Genomic DNA, 25,403 nt, shown 5'->3' with positions numbered 1-25,403 from the left:
CCTCTGTGCATACTATCTCACAGGAACTGTCTACATCAATTTCTCTACAAGATAAACTATTTCTAATAGCAACAGAGATGCCACCATCCATTGTGTTTAGCCTATCCTTACAGAACATGATTAGGTGCTTCGCAAAAATTTCGGTTGAACTTATCTCCAGCTTTAGCCAGCTTTCAGGCCTATAATGATTTCATCAGTGCTTCCTATTAGTGCTTGGAGCTCCAGTACTTTCCCAACACAGCTACAACAATTTACAAATTTTATACTGATTATTTATTTATTTATTTATTGTTCCGTGGGACCAAATTAAGGAGAAGTCTCCATGGTCATGGAACGAGTCAATACATGAAATTATAACACGATATTAGAAACAGATAAAATGAAATACAAAAAAACATATTCAGGTGACAAGTCGTAAGTTTAAATAAAGAAAATCAACAATGTAACACTGGAATTTGCTTAATTTTTTAGCTCTTCCAGGAGCTCCTCAACAGAATAGAAGGAGTGAGCCATGAGGAAACTCTTCAGTTTAGACTTAAAAGAGTTTGGGCTACTGCTAAGATTTTTTAGTTCTTGTGGTAGCTTATTGAAAATGGATGCAGAGAATACTGCACTCCTTTCTGCACAAGAGTCAAGGAAGTGCATTCCACATGCAGATTGGATTTCTGCCTAGTATCAACTGAGTGAAAGCTGCTAACTCTTGGGAATAGGCTAATACTGCTAACAACAAACAACATTAAAGAAAATATATACTGTGAGGGCAATGTCAGAATTCCCAGACTATTGAATAGGGGTCGACAAGAGGTTCTCTAACTTACACCACATATAGCTCGAACAGCCCGTTTTTGAGCCAAAAATACCCTTTTTGAATCAGAAGAATTACCCCAAAAAATGATACCATACGACACAAGCGTATGAAAATATGCGAAGTAGACTACTTTTCGTGTTGAAGTGTCACTTATTTCAGATACTGTTCTAATGGTAAATAAAGCAGCATTTAGTTTCTGAACAAGATCCTGGACATGGTCTTTCCACAACAGCTTACTATCTATCCGAACACCTAGGAACTTGAACTGTTCCGTCTCGCTTATAATATGCCCATTCTGTCTGATCAAAATATTGGTTCTTGTTGAATTGTGAGTTAGAAACTGTAAAAACCGAGTCTTACTGTGATTTAGCATCAAATTATTTTCCACAAGCCACGAACTTATTTCATGAACTACATTATTTGATACTGTTTCAATATTACACACAAGATCCTTCACTATCAAGCTGGTGTCATCAGCAAATAGAAATATTTTTGAATCACCTGTAATACTAGAAGGCATATCATTTATATAAATAAGAAACAGCAGTGGCCCCAGCACCGACCCTTGGGGAATGCCCCACTTAACAGTGCCCCATTGGGACTGAACATCACTACCACTCTCAGTATTGCGGAGAATTACCTTCTGCTTTCTGCTCTTAAAGTAAGAGGCAAACCAATTGTAAGCTACTCCCCTTACTCCATAATGGTCCAACTTCTGCAGTAATATTTTGTGGTCAACACAGTCAAAAGCCTTTGTTAAATCAAAGAAAACACCTAGCGTTAGCAACCTTTTATTTAATCCGTCCAAAACCTCACAGAGAAAAGAGAATATAGCATTTTCAGTTGTTAAACCATTCCTAAAACCAAACTGAACATTTGACAGCAAATTATGTGAATTTAAATGCTCCAGTAACCTTGTATATACAACCTTCTCGATAACTTTAGCAAACACCGATGGCATAGAAATAGGTCTAAAATTGTCATCATTATCAATGTCTCTCTTTCTATAAAGTGGCTTCACTACCGAGTACTTTAATCGGTCAGGAAACCGACCACTCCTAAAGAAAAAGTTACAGATATGGCTAAGTACTGGGCTAACATACATAGAACAATACTTCAGTATTCTAGAATGAGATTTTCACTCTGCAGTGGAGTGTGCGCTGATATGAAACTTCCTGGCAGATTAAAACTGTGTGCCCGACCGAGACTCGAACTCGGGACCTTTGCCTTTCGCGGGCAAGCGCTCTACCATCTGAGCTACCGAAGCACGACTCACGCCCGGTACTCACAGCTTTACTTCTGCCAGTATCTCGTCTCCTACCTTCCAAACTTAACAGAAGCTCTCCTGCGAACCTTGCAGAACTAGCACTCCTGAAAGAAAGGATATAGTGGAGACATGGCTTAGCCACAGCCTGGGGGATGTTTCCAAAATGAGATTTTCACTCTGCAGCGGAGTGTGCGCTATATGAAACTTCCTGGCAGATTAAAACTGTGTGCCCGACCGAGACTCGAACTCGGGACCTTTGCCTTTCGCGGGCAAGCGCTCTACCATCTGAGCTACCGAAGCACGACTCACGCCCGGTACTCACAGCTTTACTTCTGCCAGTATCTCGTCTCCTACCTTCCAAACTTAACAGAAGCTCTCCTGCGAACCTTGCAGAACTAGCACTCCTGAAAGAAAGGATATAGCGGAGACATGGCTTAGCCACAGCCTGGGGGATGTTTCCAGAATGAGATTTTCACTCTGCAGCGGAGTGTGCGCTGATATGAAACTTCCTGGCAGATTAAAACTGTGTGCCCGACCGAGACTCGAACTCGGGACCTTTGCCTTTCGCGGGCAAGCGCTCTACCATCTGAGCTACCGAAGCACCGAGTACCGGGCGTGAGTCGTGCTTCGGTAGCTCAGATGGTAGAGCGCTTGCCCGCGAAAGGCAAAGGTCCCGAGTTCGAGTCTCGGTCGGGCACACAGTTTTAATCTGCCAGGAAGTTTCATATCAGCGCACACTCCGGTGCTGAGTGAAAATCTCATTCTGGAAACATCCTCCAGGCTGTGGCTAAGCCATGTCTCCGCTATATCCTTTCTTTCAGGAGTGCTAGTTCTGCAAGGTTCGCAGGAGAGCTTCTGTTAAGTTTGGAAGGTAGGAGACGAGATACTGGCAGAAGTAAAGCTGTGAGTACCGGGCGTGAGTCGTGCTTCGGTAGCTCAGATGGTAGAGCGCTTGCCCGCGAAAGGCAAAGGTCCCGAGTTCGAGTCTCGGTCGGGCACACAGTTTTAATCTGCCAGGAAGTTTCACTTCAGTATTCTGCTAGATACCCCGTCATATCCATGAGAGTTCTTGGTCTTTAGTGATTTAATTATTAACTCAATCTCCCTCTTATCAGTATCATGGAGGGGCATTTCAGGTAACAGTCTCAGAACACTTTTTTCTAAGAGCGCTATATGATTCCCTGTTGGGACTAGATTTCTATTTAGTTCACCTGCTATATTCAGAAAGTGATTATTAAATACTGTACATATATGCGACTTCCGGTAACACGGACATTCCCACTACGCACTGATTCTATATCCTCGACCTGTCTCTGCAGACCAGCCACTTCCTTTACGACTGACCATATGGTTTTAATATTATCCTGAGACTTAGCTATTCTATCGGCATACCACATACTTTTTGCCTTCCTAATAACATTTTTAAGCACCTTACAATACTGTTTGTAATGGGCTGCTGCATTTAGATTTTGACTGTTTCTAACGTTTTGATATAATTGCCACTTTGTTCTACAGAATATTCTTATCCCTCTAGTCAGCCACCCAGGCTGCCTGTTTGTGCTCGTACCCTGTTTTGAACGTTCTAATGGAAAGCAACTTTCAAAGAGCACAAGAAAAGTCTTGAGAAAAGCATTATATTTATCGTCTACTGTATCAGCGCTATAAACATCTTGCCACTCTTGTTCCTTGATAAGGTTTACAAAGGTCTCTACAGCAACTGGATCAGCTTTCCTAAACAGCTGACGATTATATTTAACACGTGTTGCAGCACAAAAATCTTTTAGAGTTAAAATCAGAATGCCCTTCTAGTAATGAGGAATGAACGAAAATGTTGTCCATGGTTGTTCTACTGTTCCCTTGCACTCTCATTGGAAAGAATACGGTTTGCATAAGATTATATGAATTAAGGAGGTCTACCAGCATCCTCCTCCCTGCACAGTCACTTATACAATTAATATTGAAGTCACTACATATAACTAACTTTTTGTATTTCCTATAAAGTGAACCAAGAACCTCCTCTAGCTTTAGCAAAAATGTTGTGAAATCGGAGTGTGGGGATCTATAAATAACAACAGTTAGAAGTTTAGCTCCATTAAATTTAACCACACCTGCACAACATTCAAACACCTTTTCAGTGCAGTACTTTGAAAAATCAATTGACTCAAATGGGAAGCCATTTTTCACACACATGGCTACTCCCCCACACTGCAAAGAGCTCCTCGAAAAGCTGCCAGCCAACCTGTATCCTGGTAAAGGAAGCCTCTGAATTATCTCCTTATTTAAGAAGTGTTCAGATATACCAATAATTTCAGAGTCAACATCTATAAGCAGTTCACTAAGTTTATCTCTAATACCTTGTATATTTTGATGAAATATACTAATTCCCTCATTACTTGGATACCTAAGCTTTGTCGAAAGTGGTTCCTTTGTTAGAGAGACTTCCCTTAAGCAGGAATACCTATCAGCTGACTTCAATCTAAAAAAGGTGCAGCTCTAACACCCACTACTGCAGGAATTTTCCCATGAGTGATCCCACCCACCCCACCTATACTGTCACCTATAAGCTTTGCCAACCTCCCCTTCCCATACCTGTTGAGGTGCAGGCCATGTCTAGTGAAACCCGTCCTGCTGATAGACTCCACCGACACCACTGAAATGTGACCCATGCTTTCTGTCATCAGCGCACCTCCAAGTCTCATGTTATTACACCTGACGGCTGTATTAAGATGAGGCCGATCGTGACGCTGAAAAAGTTCCACGAAACGCACATTCGTGTTGCCAGTCTGAGTGGCTATCTTTTCCAGGTCACCATCTATGTCATACTCCCCATCCCTATCAATACTATTACCAGCCCCACCCACAATCACTATCTGATCCTCTTTAGTAAAATCCCTACATAACCCCCCTATGTTAACAGTCATGATGGTTCCTGTATCTATGTTCTTCCTGTTTTCAAGGTGCTCCCTTTGAGACTGCAGGCTTTTTTGCGTTCCCAGAGGCCATCTAACCTAAAAAAACTGGCCAATCACTGCCACAAAGCCCCTGCTATCTGTGTAGCCACCTCCTGAATGTAGTGGTCTCCTGACCTATTTAGCAGAACCTGAACCCCAACCACCCTATGGTGCAAGTCGAGGAATCTGCAGCCTACACAATCTGTGTCTCTGTTTCAGAACCTCCACTCGGCTCTGTACCAGAAGTCCGAAATCGATCCTGTCAACCATGCTGCAAATGCTTTCATCTCACAAGCCAGACTGGCAGCCTTTACAACTTCTGTTACCTGCTCGAAACTAGAGAGAACCTCTCCAATCCAAAGCAACACACATCATTGGTAGTGACGTAAGCCGCCACTCATGGTTGGCTGCACCATGAGCTCCTCAGGCATCCAGAAGAAACCGTTCCATGTCTGGAATGATTCTACTCAGTATGCACACTGAGTGCACATTGGCTTTCTTCCCTTCCTTGGCAACGATGTCCCTGTGGGAACCCCACGAATGATCCACAACAGTGATGCACATCCACTGCAGCTTCAAGTTGTGTAACCAAATCCATCACAGCTTGGAGCTGAGAGAGAAGTGACACCAACTCAGCTCACATCCACACACAGCAACCACAGTCCCCATTCATTATAAAGATTGTGGAAAACTACACTACACAAACAAACAAGGCCTATCGACATGCGCTAGAGAACTTTACCATAGACACGGAGGAAAATGCATGAACTTTGTCTAAAAATTAGATTAACATGCACAGATTCAAAAACTGAACTACCAAAGCACTCAGGTGAGGCTAAATAATTCGTCCCTGATTAGGAACTTGTAATATACGACAAAATCAGTTTACTTTCCATTGCTACCAAAATCGCAAGAACTGTGTCTATTAAATATTAAATGAACATGCAAAAACTCAAGAAACTTAACTGCCAAAGCATACAGATGAAACTATACAATTTACTACTGGTTACGAACTCGTAAAATGTCACAAAATTGATTAGTTCCCTGTTGCTGCATCTTGCTGCTGCTGCTGCCTGACTACTTTCTTTTCTAGTGAAGAATTGCCCCAAGAAATTATACAATGAAATGTTATTAAGTGTTCATCAGCCAAATGAGCGATTTTTTTGACATTTTCCCCTCCAAAATCTACTTTTACCAGAGAAATGCTTCAATTCAGCCCTTGTAGATCAGTCTGGCATGGCAGTTGAAGATATAAAAATGAAAGGCAAAGTTTTAAATTTCACATTAAATAAATCGTTCACACTGGAGAATCATGCAAACATGCCATCATTTGACCATTTGGCAGACTGCCATATGGACGACATAGTAATGAGCGTTCTTGGAAGAGAGCGACAACAGAAAGATCTGAAAGCAAATAAATGAACAGGTCCGGATGGAATCCCAATTTGGTTTTAAAAAAGAGTACTCTATGGCACTGGCCACTTAGCTAGTCTGCATTTATCACAAATCTCTCCCCGAACACAAAGTCCTGAGTGACTAGAAAAAAGCACAGGTGACTTGAGTGTATAAGAAGGTAAAAGAATGAACCCACAAAATTAAAGACCAATATCCCTAACTTTGGTTTGCTGCAGAATCCTTTAACTTTTTCTCAGTTTGAATATAATAAACTTTCTTGAGACTGAGAAGCTTATATCCACGAATCAGCACAGTTTTAGAAAGCATCGCTCATGCGAAACTTAGCTTGCCATTTTCTCACGATATACTGCAAAGTATGGATGAAAGGCAACAGGTAGATTCCACATTTTTAAATTTCCAGGAAGCATTTAACACAGTGACCCACTGCAGGCTGTTAACGAAGGTACAACGTGAGGAAAAAGTTCACAGATCTGCGAGTGGCTCAAAGACTTTTTAATAAATAGAACCCAGTACGTTGTCCTCAATGGCGAGTGTTCATCAGAGACAAGGGTATCATCTTCTAGTGCCCACGGAAGCACGATAGGACCACCATTGTTCTCTGTAAACATCAATTATTTGGCAGACAGGGTAGGCAGCAATCTGCAGTTGTTTGCTGACGTGTGGTACGGTAAGGTGTCGAAGTTGATTGACTGTAGGAAGATACGAGATGACTTAGACAAAATTTCTAGTTGGTGTGATGAATGACATTTAGCTCTAAATGTGGAAAAATGTAAGTTAACGTGGAGGAGTAGAAAGAACAAACCTGTAACATTCAGATACAGTATTACTAGTGTCCCGATTGGTGCAGTCAAGTCGTTTAAATATCTGGGCGTAACACTACAAAGTGATATGTAATGGAATGAGCATGTGAGAGCTGTAGTAGGGAAGGAGAGGCTTTTAGGAAAGAGTGGTTCACCTGTAAAGGAGACCGCATATAGGATGCTGGTGCAACCTATTCTTGAGTACTGCTCGAGTGTTTGGGATCTATACCTGGTCAGATTGATGGAAGACATCAAAGAAATTCAGAGGCAAGCAGCTATACTTGTTACTGGTAGGTAAGAACAACATGTAATCGTTACAAAGATGCTTCGGGAACTCCAATGGGAATCCCTGGATGGAAGGCAACATTGTTTTTGAGAAGCACTATTGAGAAAATTTAAAGAACCACCATTTGAAGCTGCCTGCACACGATCCTACTGCCGCTAACATACATTGTTCCTTAGGACCAAAAAAATAAGGTACAAGATATTAGAGCTCATTTGGAGGCATACAGATAGTTGTTTTTCCCTCACTCTATTTGTGAGTGCAACAGAAAAGGAAACAATTAGTAGTGCACTATACCATGGCTTGAAGAGTATCTAGATGGAGATGAAAATGTAAATGTAGTCGTTTAAGAAGACCAACAATTTGAAACGTTGAGTTTTTATTGCTATACACACTCAAACATTTTGTAAACACATATATTAAAATGGTACTTTAGGTATATCTTAATAAAGAACATCATAAAGTATAAGGAATTTCTTTAATTTATGAAGATACAATTGATAGAATGAATGGTAGCAGCAATAAAAATGTTTGACTTTATTTTAGATATTTACAATCAAAGATTCTGTCTTTGGTGGCTAAAATATGTAAATGATTACTGAGATGATGGATGAAGAGAATGAGGAATACAGAAATTAAAAGTTTTACATCATACCAACACTCAGCTGATCATGGGAAGATGTGAAGTAACCAAGCTTTGTCTCTATTACCTAAGATCAATAAATGTTAGTGTCAGCAATTTGCATCACGATGGCCAGATACGAATCTGAAATCATCTACAGCCAAATACAAATCCAGAGCCCAAACAGTTCAATACAATAAAACTCTAAAAAAGAGTCAGAAGTCACAAATTAAGAGCAACTGATCCAGTTTGCTTTTCTGACTGAGACATGAGGTACTATCATTGACAATAGTTAGAGCAACTTGGTAATTACCTGAATGATTGATAGTGCCATACATCTAATAAAATGAAATAACGGTAAAACGTTACTCAATTGAAAACCATGAAGGTGGCTTGACAATTTTTCAATAACAAAACTGCATCTAAACACTTCACTCTACCTGAATAAAATTTCCAAGTATTTTCTTTTTGTAGTACTCTATTCACAAAAGATTTTATTAATGTTAGTTTTATCAAAACCTTTAGACTTTCTCCAGTATCAGCTACTATCATTAGAAACTATGTTTTCTACCATTCTACTTCTGCTGAATAATGAGACTGGATACCTTCTGTCTTCTGAGAATACATCTTACAGTTCTTCTATTATAAAGTTTCCGACTATGTCACATTATAATAGGGAAATTATAAATTCTTTTCTTACACCCACGCACACGCACACACACACACACACACACACACACACACACACACACACACACACACACACACACAGTGCTGATGTTGCAGTTTGGCAGGTGTTCAGGGGTGGGTGTTGTGTCGGGTGGAGTGAGTAGAGGGAGAAAGAGGCTGGAAGCATGTTGGAAGGGGTTGGGAGGGTTGAGGGCAGGTAGCTAGCAGCTCAGAGGGAGACAGAAGGTGAGCAGGCTAGGAACACAAGAGGAAGTGTGGCAGGTACATGGAACTAGGCACGTGGCACACAGGTACTGGAGCTGGTGACATGAGGTGCACGAGGAAGATGACGTGGAAGCATGGACTGGGAGAGGGTGACAGGAGAGAGGAAGGGGAAACTGGTGGCCAGAGGGTGTGGATATAGCAATTTAGCAGAAATTTGGGCTAAGATAATTGCAGGGATGAAGGGTGTGTCGCAAGGATAACTCCCAACTATGTAGTTCAGAAATGCTGGTGCTCGGAAGGAGGATACAGATGGTATGGATTGTGAAGTAGTCATTGAACTCAAGTATGCTGTGCCCAGCACTGTGTTGTGCAACTTGGTGGTCAACTCTGTTCTTGGCCACAATTTGGTGGTGGCCATCCATTCTGGTGGGCAGCTGGTTGGTGGTCACGTCCACATAGTGATTCCAGCAGATCTGGTATATGACATGGCTGCTTTGAGACTTGGCTCTGCCTTCGATGGGATAGGGTAAGCCTGTGACAGGACTGGAGTATGATGTGCTTGGTGGACGAATCAGGCAGGTCTTGCACCTGGCTGTTCCACAAGGATGGACAAGGATGATGGATATGTTTAGTGGGAACTTTCAGAGGGGTGGGAAACGTTGGATACGCCCCCATTTCTGGCCTTGATGACAGATAATCATGGCTCTGGTGAAGGATATGGTTCAGTTGTTCCATTCCAGGGTGATATTGGGTGATGAGTGGGTGCCTCCCTTACAGCTGATTCTTGAGGGTGGTGGGAGGATTGGAGTGTGTAAGGATATGGCACAGAAGATCTGTTTGTAGGCCAGGTTTGGGGGAAGTACCTATCTGTGAAGGTCTTTGTGATAACTTCAGAATATTGGGCAAGGGAATTGTCATCACTGCAGATAAACCACTCATGGGTAGCTATGCTGTATGGGAGCACCCCCCTCAACACCACATATCATCCTGGACTGGAGCAGAGCAACTGAACCATTTCATTCACCAGGGCTTTAAATAAAGATCATCACATCTGAGAATGATGGACATCCTACCCTAGATCCTTTCCACCCCTCCTAAAGTGATATTCTGACACCCAACCAACCTGATCCACCCTTATGCCATTCCCAATTACAACCTCTTCCCACAAGGGTCATATTCTTGTGGAACACTCAGGTGTAAAAGCTGCCCAATGCACCCACCCCAGCATATCCTATTCCGGTCTTGCTACAGTTTATCCTATACCATCAGTGTCAGGGCCACGTGTCAAAGCAAACTTTGCTCCTACACCTTCTTCACCTCCTTTAATGGATTTCATCAGTTCTATTAAGGATGCTATTAGACCTCTTTCAGAGTATTCTGCAGATGAAATTCGATGGGAATCATGTCGTACCTTGCTGAAATGTGCACCGCAGTGGAGCAACATCTCTCCAGCAGAAAGAGCTGCTCTTCGCAACCCCCGTGAAGATATTGGTACAGTCGTACTCTATGCTGATAAGGGTAATGCTACAGTCCTTCTGACATGGGAAGCATACAATGAGATGATATATAGTCAACTAAGTGATTCTATGTATCACAAAGTCAATAAGGACCCAATGGGCCGTATATCCAGAAAAACTGCTACTCTTTTGAACAATAGTTCTTTACCTAAACATGTTATCAAGAGGCTGAGACCACACACTGCTGTTCCACCAAGACTGTACGGGCTGCCGAAGATTCACAAGGATGGCGTTCCACTATGATTGATAGTGACTAATATTGGTGCTTCTACTTATTCGACTGCAAAACATCTGACCTCCTTGCTCAGGCCGTATGTGGGTAAGTGCTGCCACCATATATGTAATTCCAAGGATTTTATCAATCATTTGAAGACTGTTAAACGGAGCAGCTCGGATTTACTAGTTAGCATCAATGTGGTCACACTTTCCACCGAAGTGTCTGTATTTGACTCACGACATCTTATTGGTAACTTGTTCAGTGATGATTTGATGGCTTTGTTTGAACATACTCTCTCCTCAACTTATTTTTTATTTCATAACGCATTTTTTGAACAAACTGACGGTGTCACCATGGGGAGTCCCTTGTCCCCTGTATCATCTTTTTGTGGGAGGCTCTGAGGAGAAAGCTCTTGAGTCTGCCATCTTAAAGCCTATGGTCTTTTGGCTTTACGTAGGTGATACTTTCATTGTATGACCTCATGGCAGACAAGAACTGGAAAAACTCCTTTGTTATTTAAACCCTTTACATGAGAACATCAAGTTTACTATGGGGAATGAAAAATATGGGACTTTACCCTTTTAAGACATGTTAGTACGCCATAAGAATGATGGATCTTTGGGACATTCGGTGTACAGAAAATTCAAACATGCAGATCTATATCTTCAGGTGTCCAGCCGCACAAACCACTGGTGCATGTAATATCGGATGCCGATAGCCTTCACAAAGAATTGGTGCATCTGGAGAAGTTTTTTAAAGAGAATGGCTATACTTCATATCAAATATGGAAGGTCATGCACAATTATAATAATAAGAAGCAACGTTCTGAGGAGACTGATGACTATAAATCAACTGTGTTCCTTCCATTTGCTGGCAACGTATCTTCTAAAATAGGCAGATTGCTTAGGAAGAATAATGTCAATGTCATCTTCCATCCACCAGCAAAGATCAGAACCTTAGTCGGATCTATTAAAGATGATTGACAATTGAGGAAGGCGAATGTTTATAAAATTCCCTGTGAGTGTGGCTCGGCATATATAGGTCAGACTACATGAACGGTCCAGGAACGCTGCGTACAACACGAAAGACACACCCATCTGCAGCAACCCTTAAAATCAGCAGTAGCAGAACACTGCATTTCCATGGGACATTCAATGGAATACAATAACATCAAAATTTTAGCACCGGTTTCCAGCTTCTGGGACTCTGTAATCAAAGAATCCGTGGAAATACGTCTTGCTGACAGTTTAATGAATTGTGATAACGGCTTTCAGCTGGATAAAAATTGGAATCCAATTATTAACATTATGCGGTCACAATGGAATCAGCAAGCTCAGTTGATACCCAGTGATTACACTGCTTTTACTTCACCACTGAGGGCAGCACACACTACTTGGCTGCCTCATGCATGTCACCTACTAATGCATACGCTGTAAACTGCCAGTACGTTTCGCATGTGCGGAATTCGCTATAAATACCATGACTGCATCAGGTCTCTTCAGTACTTCGTCTGCTCACCTGAGGATGGCCGGACATATCGGGGCCAAAATATCGTGGCAAAATGTTGATGGGATCCGACTGCAAACCCGAAAATTACTGGAATAATGTAAGCGTTCAGGCATACGTGTTTGTTTTTGTGTGTATATTTTACTCTAGCTTGTCAAAGGTATTCTTCCAAAAGCTAACAAAGTTTTCATTCTCCTTTGTGTGTGCCTGTCGATGACTCAACGCTTATGCTATTTGATGAATGGTTTCCATAACTCCTAAATTATTTTCATTCTGCCAGAGCTTTTTTTACTAGAATTATGAGATAGATCTACATATTTACAAAGATGCCACTTACTTCTTTATTCTGCGTGATGTTTGGTAACAGCATACTTCCACTGTAAGGGCACTCAGTCTGGTCAGTTGTCTGTTGATACAACTCCATTGCTCTCATTTTTTCAATGGGATCAATACTTAGTGCATATAACCATTTCTCTTTTTGTCTGTTTCCAACTCTGGCTAAGGCAATAAATCTTGTAGTGTGTGTAATATCACCAGAAGAACTATGATTTCTGGAACAAATTTTACACATGTACATGTCTGAGAACTACACTATGAAATACTATCAGTATAAAACCACCAAATGCCGTCAACATATTTACGACACAGCCTCCTGTCAGTAAAAACATGTGACAAACATAATAAAATGTTCATAAATCATGAGACAGAATAGCTGGCCAGTGCTTACAAACAGGAGACAAAATGTGTAGCACTGCTGATAGACACATATAAAACTAAAGGTGACACACTTCCTTGCTTTCTGATCTAGAAGTTTCTTCCTCTGGGAGGAGAGAGGGGTAGACTGAGGATGCTTAAGGTCACTCATACCCAAGATGATAGGGATCCACCAGTAGTAGACACGAGGGTAGGTAAAGATTCACAGGGAGGCATCAAAGAGAGTACAAGGTCAAAGATACTACATTAGTAAGTAATGCTGGATTAGGTCTCTCTGATGTCTGTCCCTCACTTCTGCCTACCCTCATCTCCACTACAGGTAAGACCATCTCATCCTGGAGTCTGAGTAACCTTAACCTTCCTCGATCTAGTCCTATGTTCTTCCTGAAGAAGGAACATTTTGTTCCAAAAGCTCAAAAGTGTGTCCTTTTACTTTTATTATTTGTTTTTGTATTGGCAGTACTAGACATTTCACCTCCTGAAGGTAAGTAATATATGCAACTCTGTTTTCTGGTCCTGATGGACCAACTGGGACCAACCAGCTGCCACATCACCATCATCATCATCATCATCATCATCTACCACTTGGAGCTGCTGTTTCTCATTTAAGTAACCACTATATTGGCCTCAAGAGGCTGGGTGCTCCCTGTACCAGTTCTCCCACAAAGGAAAAATCCCTAGCAGTACTGGCAATCAAACCCAGATCCTTTGCATAGCAGACAGACACAGTGACAACTGATCTCCAAAGGTGGACTCCAGAAAGTAAGTAGTGGTCAGTACTTCTGTCTCACAATTTATTAGTTCTCTTGACTTAATTTTCTGCTGATATAAATATAATGTTACTCTGTTGTCGTGTATGAGATGTAGTTGAACATTCAAGATCTATAGTCAAGTACTTCTACATGTACGTCTACACAGATACTCTGCAAGCCACCATACATTGCATGGCAGAGGGTACCCTGTACCACTACTAGCCATTTCCTTTCCTATTCCACTCGCAAATAGTGTGAGAAAAAAACAACTGTCTACTTGCCTCCATATGAGCTCTAATTTCTCATACTTTATCTTTGTGGTCCTTATGCACAATGTGTGTTGGTGGCTGTAGAATCATTTGGCAGTCAGCTTGAAATGGCAGTTCTCTAAATTTTCTCAATAGTGTTTCTCGAAAAGAATGTTGCCTTCCCTCCAAGGATTCTCATTTGAGTTCCCAAAGTGTCTCTGTAACACTTACATGTTGTTCAAACCTACCGGTAACTAATCTAGCAGCCTGCCTCTGAATTGCTTTTATGTCTTCCTTCAATCTGACCTGGTATGGATCCCAAACACTAGAGCAGAAAGGTCGCACCAGCATCCTATATGCAGTCTCCTTTACATGTGAACCACTATTTCCTAAAATTCTCCCAATAAAGTGAAGTCAACCATTTGCCTTCCCTACCAAAGTTCTCACATGCTTCCTCCATTTCATATCACTTTGCAACATTACTCCCAGATAATTAAACAACTTGACTGTGTCAAGCAGGACACTAGCAACACTGTATCTGAACATTACATGTTTGATATTCCTACTCAACTACATTAGCTTGCATTTTTCCACGTTTAGGGCTAGCAGCCATTCATCACACCGACTGGATATTTTTGGAAATTTTTTCCAAGTCATCTTGTATCTTCCAACAGTCACTCAACTTTTACACCTTACCATACACCACAGCATCAGCAGCAATCAACTGCAGATTGCTTCCCACCCTATCCACCAAATCACTTATGTATATAGAGAACAACAGCAGTCCTATCACACTTCCCTGGGGCACTCCTGACAATGATGAACACTCACCATTGAGGACAACACACTGGGTTCTATAATTTAAGTAGTCTTCGAGCCAGCCTGCAGCAGGGCACTATGTCAAATGCTTTCCAGAAATCTAGAAATATATCATGCGAGTAAAGGGCAAGCTGAGTTTTGCATGAGTGATGCTTTCTAAAATGATGTTGATTCATGGGTATAAGCTTCTCCGTCTTAAGAAAGTTTGTTATATTCAAACTGACAATATGTTCAAGGATTCTGCAGCAAACACAAGGTAGGGATATTGGTCTGTGATTTTGTGGGTTTGTTCTTTTATCCTTCTTATAGACTGGGGTAACCTGCACCTTTTTCCAGTCTCTTGGGACTTTGTGCTGGGCGAGAGATTCACAATACATGGCAGCTACGTAAGGAGCGACTGCTGTAGAGTACTCTTTGTAAAATCGAACTGGGAAGCCAGCCAGACCAGGTGATTTATCTGCTTTCAATCTTTCAGTTGTTTCTCTACACCAGGGATGCTAATTACTATGTCATCCATATGGGAGTCTGTCCGATGGTCAAATGACAGTATGTTTGTACGGTTCTCCTGTGTGTATGATTTCTTATACATGAAATTTAAAACTCCGGCTTTTGTTTTGCTAGCTTCAACTGCCAGATCGGTCAACAATGGCTTGAATGGAAGCCTTAGACCTGCTGAGCGATCTTACATAAGACCAGAATTTCCTCGTGTTCTCTGCTAGGTCTTTTGCTAAGGTATAATGGTGGTAGTAATTGTTGTATGCTTTGCACACAGATCTTTTCACAGAGGCCCGAATCTCTACTACCTTTGCTTATCATCAATTGTGTGTTCCCTTTTAAACTGAGAGTGCAACAGCTTCTGCTTCCTCAGTATCCTCCAGATTTCGTTATTAAACCATGGTGGGTCTTTTCCATCCTTTATCCACTTACTAGGCACATAACTCTCCAGACCATGATTTACAATCTGTTTAAACTTTGCCCATAATTCCTCTACATCCACCTTACTGGAACTAAGTGATACTAATTCATTGCCTAAGTGAGATGCTAATAACTGCTTATGTGTTCTGTTTAGCACAAACACTCTTCTAGTCTTCTAGACTGATTTATTAACCTTCATAGTCATAGTTGCTATAATGATGCTAATCCCTGTTCCTACACTGACATTATTGATAAGGTCCGGCCTGTTCGCAGCTACAAGGTCTAAGATATTTCCATTGCGTGCGGGCTGATGAGCTAACTGCCCAAGACAGATTTCAGAAAATGTGTTCAAAAGTATTTTGCATGACTGTCTGTCTGTAACCCACCCCGCCCCCTCCTGCAATTAACCCATGGACATTCCAGTCTATACTCATTAGGATACAGTCGCCTCCGACTAGTATTGCATGATCTGAGTAATTATGTGATGTGGACCATAGGCTTTCTTTGAATGACTAGAACTGTCACAGCAGAATAGGGTGGCCGATAAAAAAAATCCAACAATTAACTTGGGTTCACTTACACCTCTTACATGCGACCAGATAACTTCACTACCACACCCAACCTCGACTTCACTACAGACAATATTTTTGTCAACTGCAATGAACACTACCGCTTCTATGGCCTCTAATCTGTCTTTCTGATAAAGCAGAATAGGGTGGCTGATAAAAAAAAACCAACAATTAACTTGTATACCTAAAAACAAAGATGATGTGACTTACCAAATGAAAGTGCTGGCAGGTCGATAGACACACAAACGAACACAAACATACACACAAAATTCAAGCTTTCGCAACAAACTGTTGCCTCATCAGGAAAGAGGGAAGAAGAGGGAAAGACGAAAGGATGTGGGTTTTAAGGGAGAGGGTAAGGAGTCATTCCAGTCCCGGGAGCGGAAAGACTTACCTTAGGGGGAAAAAAGGACGGGTATACACTCGCACACACACACATATCCATCCACACATATACAGACACAAGCAGACATATTTAAAGACCATTTTGCTTGTGTCTGTATATGTGTGGATGGATATGTGTGTGTGTGCGAGTGTATACCCGTCCTTTTTTCCCCCTAAGGTAAGTCTTTCCGCTCCCGGGACTGGAATGACTCCTTACCCTCTTCCTTAAAACCCACATCCTTTCGTCTTTCCCTCTTCTTCCCCCTTTCCTGATGAGGCAACAGTTTGTTGCGAAAGCTTGAATTTTGTGTGTATGTTTGTGTTCGTTTGTGTGTCTATCGACCTGCCAGCACTTTCATTTGGTAAGTCACATCATCTTTGTTTTTAGGTGTATTTTTCCTTCGTGGAATGTTTCCTTCTATTATAACCAACAATTAACTTGGTTTCACTTACACCTCTTACATGCGACCAGATAACTTCACTGCCACACTCAACCTCGACTTCACTAGAGACAATATTTTTGTCAACTGCAATGAACACTACCGCTCCTATGGCCTCTAATCTGTCTTTCTGATAAACATTCCATGACTTGCTAAATATCTCAGGGCTTTCCACTTTGGGTTTCAGTCAGCTTTCAGTCCCAATATCCAATAATAATATGAGCATGAGAACTTTCCAGGAGGGCAGTAAATTCGAGAACTTTATTAAGAATACTTTGACAGTTCACTGATGAAATAATGACAGTTGACGTGTCCTCACGTGCACTCCACAGGTACTCTGCCACCCGAGTAGCTGCTTCCTTTGTGTAGTGCACTCCTGATCTAGCAAGGGGAGTCCTACAAATCCCCACACGATAATGCAGGTCTAGAAGTCTGCAGCCAAGACTGTCACAGAGTCGACGAAGCCTTTGGTTGAGACCCTCCACTCAGCTCCAAACCGAAGGACCCAGGTCTACTCTGGGAGCAATGCTGCAAATTGTAAGCTATGCTCGCACCCCGTGCAAGAGGCCAGCAGTCTTCACTATCTCTGCCAGATGCCTGTACAAACTGGGGATTGCCTCAGAACCCACGCGTCAGGCTACGTCGGTGCCAATGCGAGCTACAACACGCAGATGACTGCACCCTCCACTCTCGATAGCTGCAGGCAAGAGCACCACCACATCTCGGATGAGGCCCCCCACGGCAGACATACCAAACCCATATCAGCTTTTTTTCCAGCCCTGAATGCTATCTGCCCAAGGGGTTCCTTAACACTTCTAACTTTGGAGCTCCCAATAACTAGTAAACCCCTGCCCTCCTGTCCCTGCTGAAGGAGCTGCCACCTGTCCACTCACAGAGTGTATGGGTGAGGCCAGGTAACCAGTCTCCACATTGGCCCTCCACCTTGAACGACATGAACTCGTTACCACTCACCACTCACCCTGCTGTGACGGTGGAACCACTGCATTGGGTGCACTTGGGGGTGCCTCGGAAGCAGAGCCTGTAGGCAAAATAAGCGACACCTGAGGTGTCCCATGCGACACACCCTGCCACCACTACACCCCAAGGCAGCAGCCTGAAGGTGACTGGCCACAGCCAAAAGAGCATTCAGCTGCTTGCAAACTGTGGCCAGCCCTTCTTACATCCGCAAATAACATGCATATATCCTAGCTGTCCTAACAAGACTAACTGAAGATGTGTAAACTAAAAAAGCAGACAGAATTCTAGATATTCAGCTTGCTACCTTCCTGGTGTGTCATCAATGGATGCAGATGTGTTAATGAGGTAAGCTGGCTGTTCAGTAAGCAACTACTGTGCAACAGGTTGAATGAATTTACATTTACAAAAATGTCAGCTTGAACCTTTTAATCAGAAAAACATGCACAAAATTTAATAAATATTTTACGATGAAAAACACAGAAAATGATAAACCCTGGAATGTCAGAAATATTTACAACTTTTTCAGGCATTTAGATCTCACGATGCCTGCAACGAGAATGTAGTCTAAATAGCTTTTTAGTGCCTGGCAACTACAGGTGAGGTACTCGAGGTAGCGGTGAAAAATGTGTGGAGCACTGACAATGCAAAGTGGAAGTCTATTGTACTGAAACAGTGCAAAAGGAGTACTGATCACTAAGAAACATCAGGAATCCTTGGCCAACAGAAGCAGGAGATACTCATTATGGAGGTGAGACACTTTGCCACCCACAAGGCAGGTCATTGTGTCCCCTAACTTGGGAATAGGATAAAAGTATGCCTATGACATATTGGACATTAATGGTGGTCCTGAAGTCCCTACAGATGCCAGTTACACTGTTTGGTTTTTCTACAATGAAAATGGAGGTGGCCCATTGGCTGTGAGAAGTGGGAGTGAGAATACTTTCATCCTGCAACCACTGTAGCTCCAGTCGAAATTTGTCTCTGAGTTCGAAGGGAACATTTCTAGCTTTGAAGACCTTTGGTGTCACTGATAGGAGAAATGCCACATGTGCCTTGAAATCTTTGCCAACCTTTGACACCTGAAGAGGGTTGTGTGAACATGAAGCTGAATTTGGAACAAGAAGTCTTTTAGGTAGGTGTTGGCATCCAGCGACTTGATAGTTCATTAAAAAAAAAAGATGTTCATTTCACTTGGGACCTGTGGAAGGTACATTAGCTTACTTGTTTTAGTTGTAAATATTTGTTGTGTGCTATTGTTTTTCTGACATGTTCTACATCCTGGAGGACCTCCCCACTACAGTTCAATTGGAACGGAAGTAAATCTAATCTAATATAATCTGTGGGTGGCATGGTGTATTTCCAAGCTAAGAGCATTGAACACATCCAGGTCCAAGAGACAGACGGCTCCAGGAGTGTCAATGATCAAAATCCTGGCTGTGAAGGTGGTAGAACAGTACGGAACTTGGACTGTAAATTGGCCGTTGACTTAAAAGATGTCACTACTGTAACAATGCAGTGGAGTGTCAAAAGGCTGAAAGGAACGGGACCCCACATGATAATAAGATTGCCAATTTATGATTGTCACGGAGGACCCCATGTCATCTGTCTGCAGCTCGACGGGTACATTGAGTGGGGAAGCGCAGATTGCACGTACAACCTTCTGCGCTATGTCTGGATTTAACACAACAGATGCCTTTAGTGTGCCGGTAGTGGCACTGGTGTCTACGGTGACTTAAAACTCTGGTTGCAGGAAGGAAATTGTTGAGAGTAGTGCCTGGCCACTGAGATTTTGCCCGAGTTTTGTGAATCCGACCTGAGCAGGGGCATGACTTGGAATGAGAGTGGTGCACTGGTCAGGTGGCAAACACTCTTGGTGGGTCCTGCAAGGTTGCTGACGATCTGAGAGACTTCTCAACAGCTCTGATAATGGGCAGACTTGTTTCTGTAGAAGGATCCTTCAATTTAAGGAGATCTGTGTGAGATCAGGGGCAGGCGAGATTCATGTAGCGGGTCAAGGAAGCCACAAAGGATTGCTTACACTAAAGATCACTACACCAGAAATGGCAGTCATGAGACAAACCCAGGAGGCGGGTGATCCATCTGCAGTAACACTTTCCATTAAGTTTATGACAGCTAATAAAATTAACAAATTGGACAACAACCTGTCATAGTGCCAAGTGTGGGGTTCCATTTCATGGGTTTCAACATACTGGGAGCAATGGACAGTAAGTGCACTTGACAGTAGAAGAACAAATGCCAAAATACAGTCTATCTGGATTCGAGCACATGTGTGACATTGACTCGGAAAAAAATACCTCATCGTCAACTGACATGTCCACTGAAGGCAACACAGGAGAAATACCCAGGTAGAAAATAAATACGAAGTTTTTCGTGACACACAAACTATCTTCTCTGAAGAGAGAATAATAATAATGCCTGAACACTGCTGGCTTGGAAATGTCACAGTAAACTGAAAATTCCACAATCCAGTGTCCATATACAAATCACCACAACCAAAGTCTAGATGGGATGTGCTAAATTTAAATCCTGATAGGATGAGCAAAAGTTAAAGTCCTGACAGGACGAGCAGAAGTTAAAGTCCTGAAGGGATGCACAAAAGTTTAAATCTAGCATATTGTTAATGAAAGACAAAGACAGATAGTACAAAGTCGAATAGCTGGTCATGGCATTGGAGGCCACGTCTCTTTGGTGTAGAGGCCACAAATGGTGTAGGTCTGTTGCTGAAAGCTCCTGGAGGTGAAGGTTGACATGGGTAGCATCATCATCATATCAGTGGTTCCAAAGTAAGATACTGACTGTGGGGAAAAATCTTGCAGTTGGCAGCTGGTCTAGGAAACTCACTGGGAATCAACTGCTCAAGCACAACCCAGTTGCCAGCCTAAATAATGCCCAGGTGGCAGGATACTGCAGGTACTACTTTTGCTCATGCAGTCTGCAGAGAAGAAAAGATCTGTGGGGCCAGTGATCTCTGGTAGCACTTGGGTTACTGCCTGGTGGTCAGGTGGAGTGTGGACATCTCTTGCCTGTTGTCTGAAGAGATGTCCCCTGAGAGGGCCGTGCCCACATAACCCTTCTGTGCTGTTGGTTGCTGGCTGAGTAAGCGCAAGGGCTCGGCACAGAATGTCACACTTGTGTACAAGAACAGTAGCAAAAATGATCCAGAAAACATACAATTCCATTACTTTGGCACCCATTTGTTGTAGAATAGTAGAATATACTATGAGATCAAATGTGAGAAGGTACCTTGAACAAAATTATCTGCTCCACACCAGCCAGCATGGATTCTGGAAGCATCAATCAGGCAACCATCAAATCGCACTTTACTCAAAGTATGATCATATGTGGTTTCAAATGAGACTTGTGACTGGATTGAGAATTTCTTGGTAGGGAGTACACAGTATTTGATCTTGGATAGAGTCATCAATAGATGTAGAATTAGTTCATGTGTGCTCCAGGGAAGTGTGTTGGGACCCTTGCTGTTCTTGTTATATATTAATGACCTGGCAGCCATTGTAAACAGTAACTTCAGATTTTTGTAGAGGATGCAGTTATCTACAATGAAGAACTATCTGAGAAAATCTGCGCAAATATTCACTGACAGGAAGTATGAATAATAATGCTTTTAGTCACAATTTTTTCATGTTTTATTGAATCACATGATGCATTTTCGATCCTGTGAGTCCATCATCAGATGCAGATTATTTTAATATACTATTTACATCTGCTCTTGAGTGAAGGTGATGCGAAATGTATGTTACTCTTGTGAAAAGGTTAGATGTTAATTTTGAAATACATAGATCAAATAACAGAAAAAAAGGATGATAAAACTGAAAAACTTAACAAAGAGTCAAGCAAGAACATTTTTTAAGTTTTAATGTTGGCAGTCATCAGCCTTTGTGGTTTTATGGAGGCATATTTCCAGCTGTTCTAACAGAACATTTGAAATTTGACTAAAAAAAAGCCACCTTTGTTTTTTGACAACTGCTGCACACCACATATAAAATTAATGTCATTTGTTGTTATCGATATAACTGTTTTCTGAACAATGGTGAAAATAATTACTATAAGACTTCAAGGGGTTAACACTGGTAGAGGATGGAGTCAGACACATGGGTAAACATTTATTCAATAGCCTGCCTGAGCATATGAAATGACTTATAGACACTGTGGAGTTAAGGAACCAATTACAGAACTTTGTTTTGGACAACTCCTTGGATTTCAATGAAACATATCTTCACTGGCACTCTTAAAATTAAATTTTTAGGATGTGAAATGTCAGCACCACTGTAGACACATCCTGTTTCTCTCACCTCCCCACTGAAGGAACTATTATTTCTGAAAGCCAAGTACTGTCTCTTTTACTTCTATATGTACCTATTGGCAATACTAATGTTTCCCTTTCTCAAGATAACTACTATCCAGGAATTCTATCTCGTAATTTTATAGTTTTCTGGAGAGTATTTTCCTTTTGGTACAATTTTAGATTGTTTTACAGTAAAAATCAGCACTGTACTACAACAATATTTAATAATGTTGGGCTCTACTTAAATAAAATGTACATCTTTGAAATCTTTCCTCACTCTCTGCAGTATACACGAAATATAACTATTGTAATATAATCATCATCATCATCATCATCATCATCATTTAAGACTCATTATGCCTTTCAGCGTTCAGTCTGGAGCACAGCCCCCCTTATACAGTTCCTCCATGATCCCCTATTCAGTGCTAACATTGGTGCCTCTTCTGATGTTAAACCTATTACTTCAAAGTCATTCTTAACCGAATCCAGGTACCTTCTCCTCGGTCTGCCCCTACTCCTCCTACCCTCTACTGCTGAATCCATGAGTCTCTTGGGTAACCTTGCTTCTCCCATGCGCGTAACATGACCCCACCATCTAAGCCTGTTCGCCCTGACTGCTACATCTATAGAGTTCATTCCCAGTTTTTCTTTGATTTCCTCATTGTGGACACCCTCCTGCCATTGTTCCCATCTACTAGTACCTGCAATCATCCTAGCTACTTTCATACCCATAACCTCAACCTTGTTGATAAGGTAACCTGAATCCACCCAGCTTTCGCTCCCATACAACAAAGTTGGTCGAAAGATTGAACGGTGCACAGATAACTTAGTCTCGGTACTGACTTCCTTCTTGCAGAAGAGAGTAGATCGTAGCTGAGCGCTCACTGCATTAGCTTTGCTACACCTCGCTTCCAGTTCTTTCACTATGTTGCCATCCTGTGAGAATATGCATCCTAAGTACTTGAAACCGTCCACCTGTTCTAACTTTGTTCCTCCTATTTGGCACTCAATCCGTTTATATTTCTTTCCCACTGACATTACTTTCGTTTTGGAGATGCTAATCTTCATACCATAGTCCTTACATTTCTGATCTAGCTCTGAAATATTACTTTGCAAACTTTCAGTCGAATCTGCCATCACAACTAAGTCATCCGCATATGCAAGACTGCTTATTTTGTGTTCACATATCTTAATCTCACCCAGCCAGTCTATTGTTTTCAACATATGATCCATAAATAATATGAACAACAGTGGAGACAGGTTGCAGCCTTGTCTTAGCCCTGAAACTACTCTGAACCATGAACTCAATTTACCGTCAACTCTAACTGCTGCCTGACTTTCCATGTAAAGACCTTTAATTGCTAGCAAAAGTTTGCCTCCTATTCCATAATCTTGTAGAACAGACAATAACTTCCTCCTAGGAACCCGGTCATATGCCTTTTCTAGATCTATAAAGCATAGATACAATTCCCTGTTCCACTCATAACACTTTTCCATTATTTGCCGTAAGCTAAAGATCTGATCCTGACGACCTCTAAGAGGCCTAAACCCACACTGATTGTAATATAATTCATAAAAAATAAATACTGTTAAAACAAAAACACTAAAAACAAAAGAGTAATGTCTATTCTTGTTTCCAGAACAGAAATGTATGGAGTGAAGCTAAGATAAACTGAAATTTAAAAACAACTTTGATTCTAGTTTTCTTTTTCATTTTATCTTTCATCAGGGGAAACAAAAGGCAAAGGAAACAGATATGGAATCTTCTTCCCCACAGTCATCTGCCTTATCCTTGATAAGCTATTTTGCTTTATATTATATTATTTGCCCTTTTAGTTTTTCCCTGCTACTGCTGCTTCTGGTGCCCAAATAACTAGTATTTGATGCTGTACTAGATGTACCACTAATCTTTATCTTCTTCCAGCAAACTACTTTGATCCCTCCCCTGTAATTTTCTTTGGCTTGCTTCATTGCTTTTTCGATATGCTAGTTAAACAAAATTGGCGATACACTGTAGCCTTACCTCACAGCCTTACTAACTTGAACATTTCTTTCTAGAACTTTTGCTTTTATTACTTCAATCTGGTTCTAGTAGATTACTTAATATTTCACCTCAGGATTCTGAATACATTATTCTGCCTTATAGTGCTACAGTCCTTTTGGTTCCACAAATGCTATGAAGGTATGCTTATTTGTATTTATTTCTTCCTCCATTATCAAGCATTGGACCAGATTTGCTCCTGTTGCATATTTCGTTTATTTGAAGCTAGACCGATTACTCATTACCCCAATATCCCTTCAATTTTACTTTATATTCTTAAATACAATAAAAAATGCACAGCTTTATTACCTATGTGGTCATGCGGAGGAGGAGGAGGAGATTAGTGTTTAACGTCCCGTCGACAACGAGGTCATTAGAGACGGAGCGCAAGCTCGGGTGAGGGAAGGATGGGGAAGGAAATCGGCCGTGCCCTTTCAAAGGAACCATCCCGGCATTTGCCTGAAGCGATTTAGGGAAATCACGGAAAACCTAAATCAGGATGGCCGGAGACGGGATTGAACCGTCGTCCTCCCGAATGCGAGTCCAGTGTGCTAACCACTGCGCCACCTCGCTCGGGTGGTCATGCCTTTCTTGGTAGTGTGATGATAAATCTTTTCTGTACCTGTGAATGTAAGTTTCTGGTTTCAGGAGTCTTGATGACCAGATCAAATAAACTGTTTTCTATAAGTCGCATTGATATTTCTAAGTCTGAAAATATCTTGTCACCTCAAGCTAATTTATTTGTGCTAAGATCATTCAACGCTCTGCCCAACGCTGACCACATTACTGGATCACCCATCAACCTTCTCCACCTTTCTCCTCCTTCTCCTTTCCATGTCCTTCTCTTCTTCTATGACACTTTGGGGCAGATCTTCTCCATTATACAGACCTCAATACACTCTTGCCACATATTTGCCCTTTATTATGCATGTAACAGA

General features: G+C 41.7%; 1 protein-coding gene across 1 annotated transcript in view; it reads right to left on the bottom strand.

Annotated features, from left to right (window-relative positions):
- Positions 1 to 25,403, bottom strand: part of LOC126191245 (CWF19-like protein 1) — a 160,489-nt gene that overhangs the window by 35,713 nt on the left and 99,373 nt on the right. Inside the window, exon 6 of the mRNA XM_049932055.1 lies at positions 12,619 to 12,832. Within this exon, the coding sequence (XP_049788012.1) occupies positions 12,619 to 12,832 (214 nt within the window). The remainder of the gene's footprint in view (positions 1 to 12,618; positions 12,833 to 25,403) is intronic.

Source organism: Schistocerca cancellata, chromosome 6, assembly GCF_023864275.1.
Source record: "Schistocerca cancellata isolate TAMUIC-IGC-003103 chromosome 6, iqSchCanc2.1, whole genome shotgun sequence".
Lineage (NCBI taxonomy): Eukaryota > Metazoa > Arthropoda > Insecta > Orthoptera > Acrididae > Schistocerca > Schistocerca cancellata.
The sequence above is the reverse complement of the archived record's forward strand: the minus strand, read 5'-3'. Positions and strand labels throughout refer to the sequence as shown.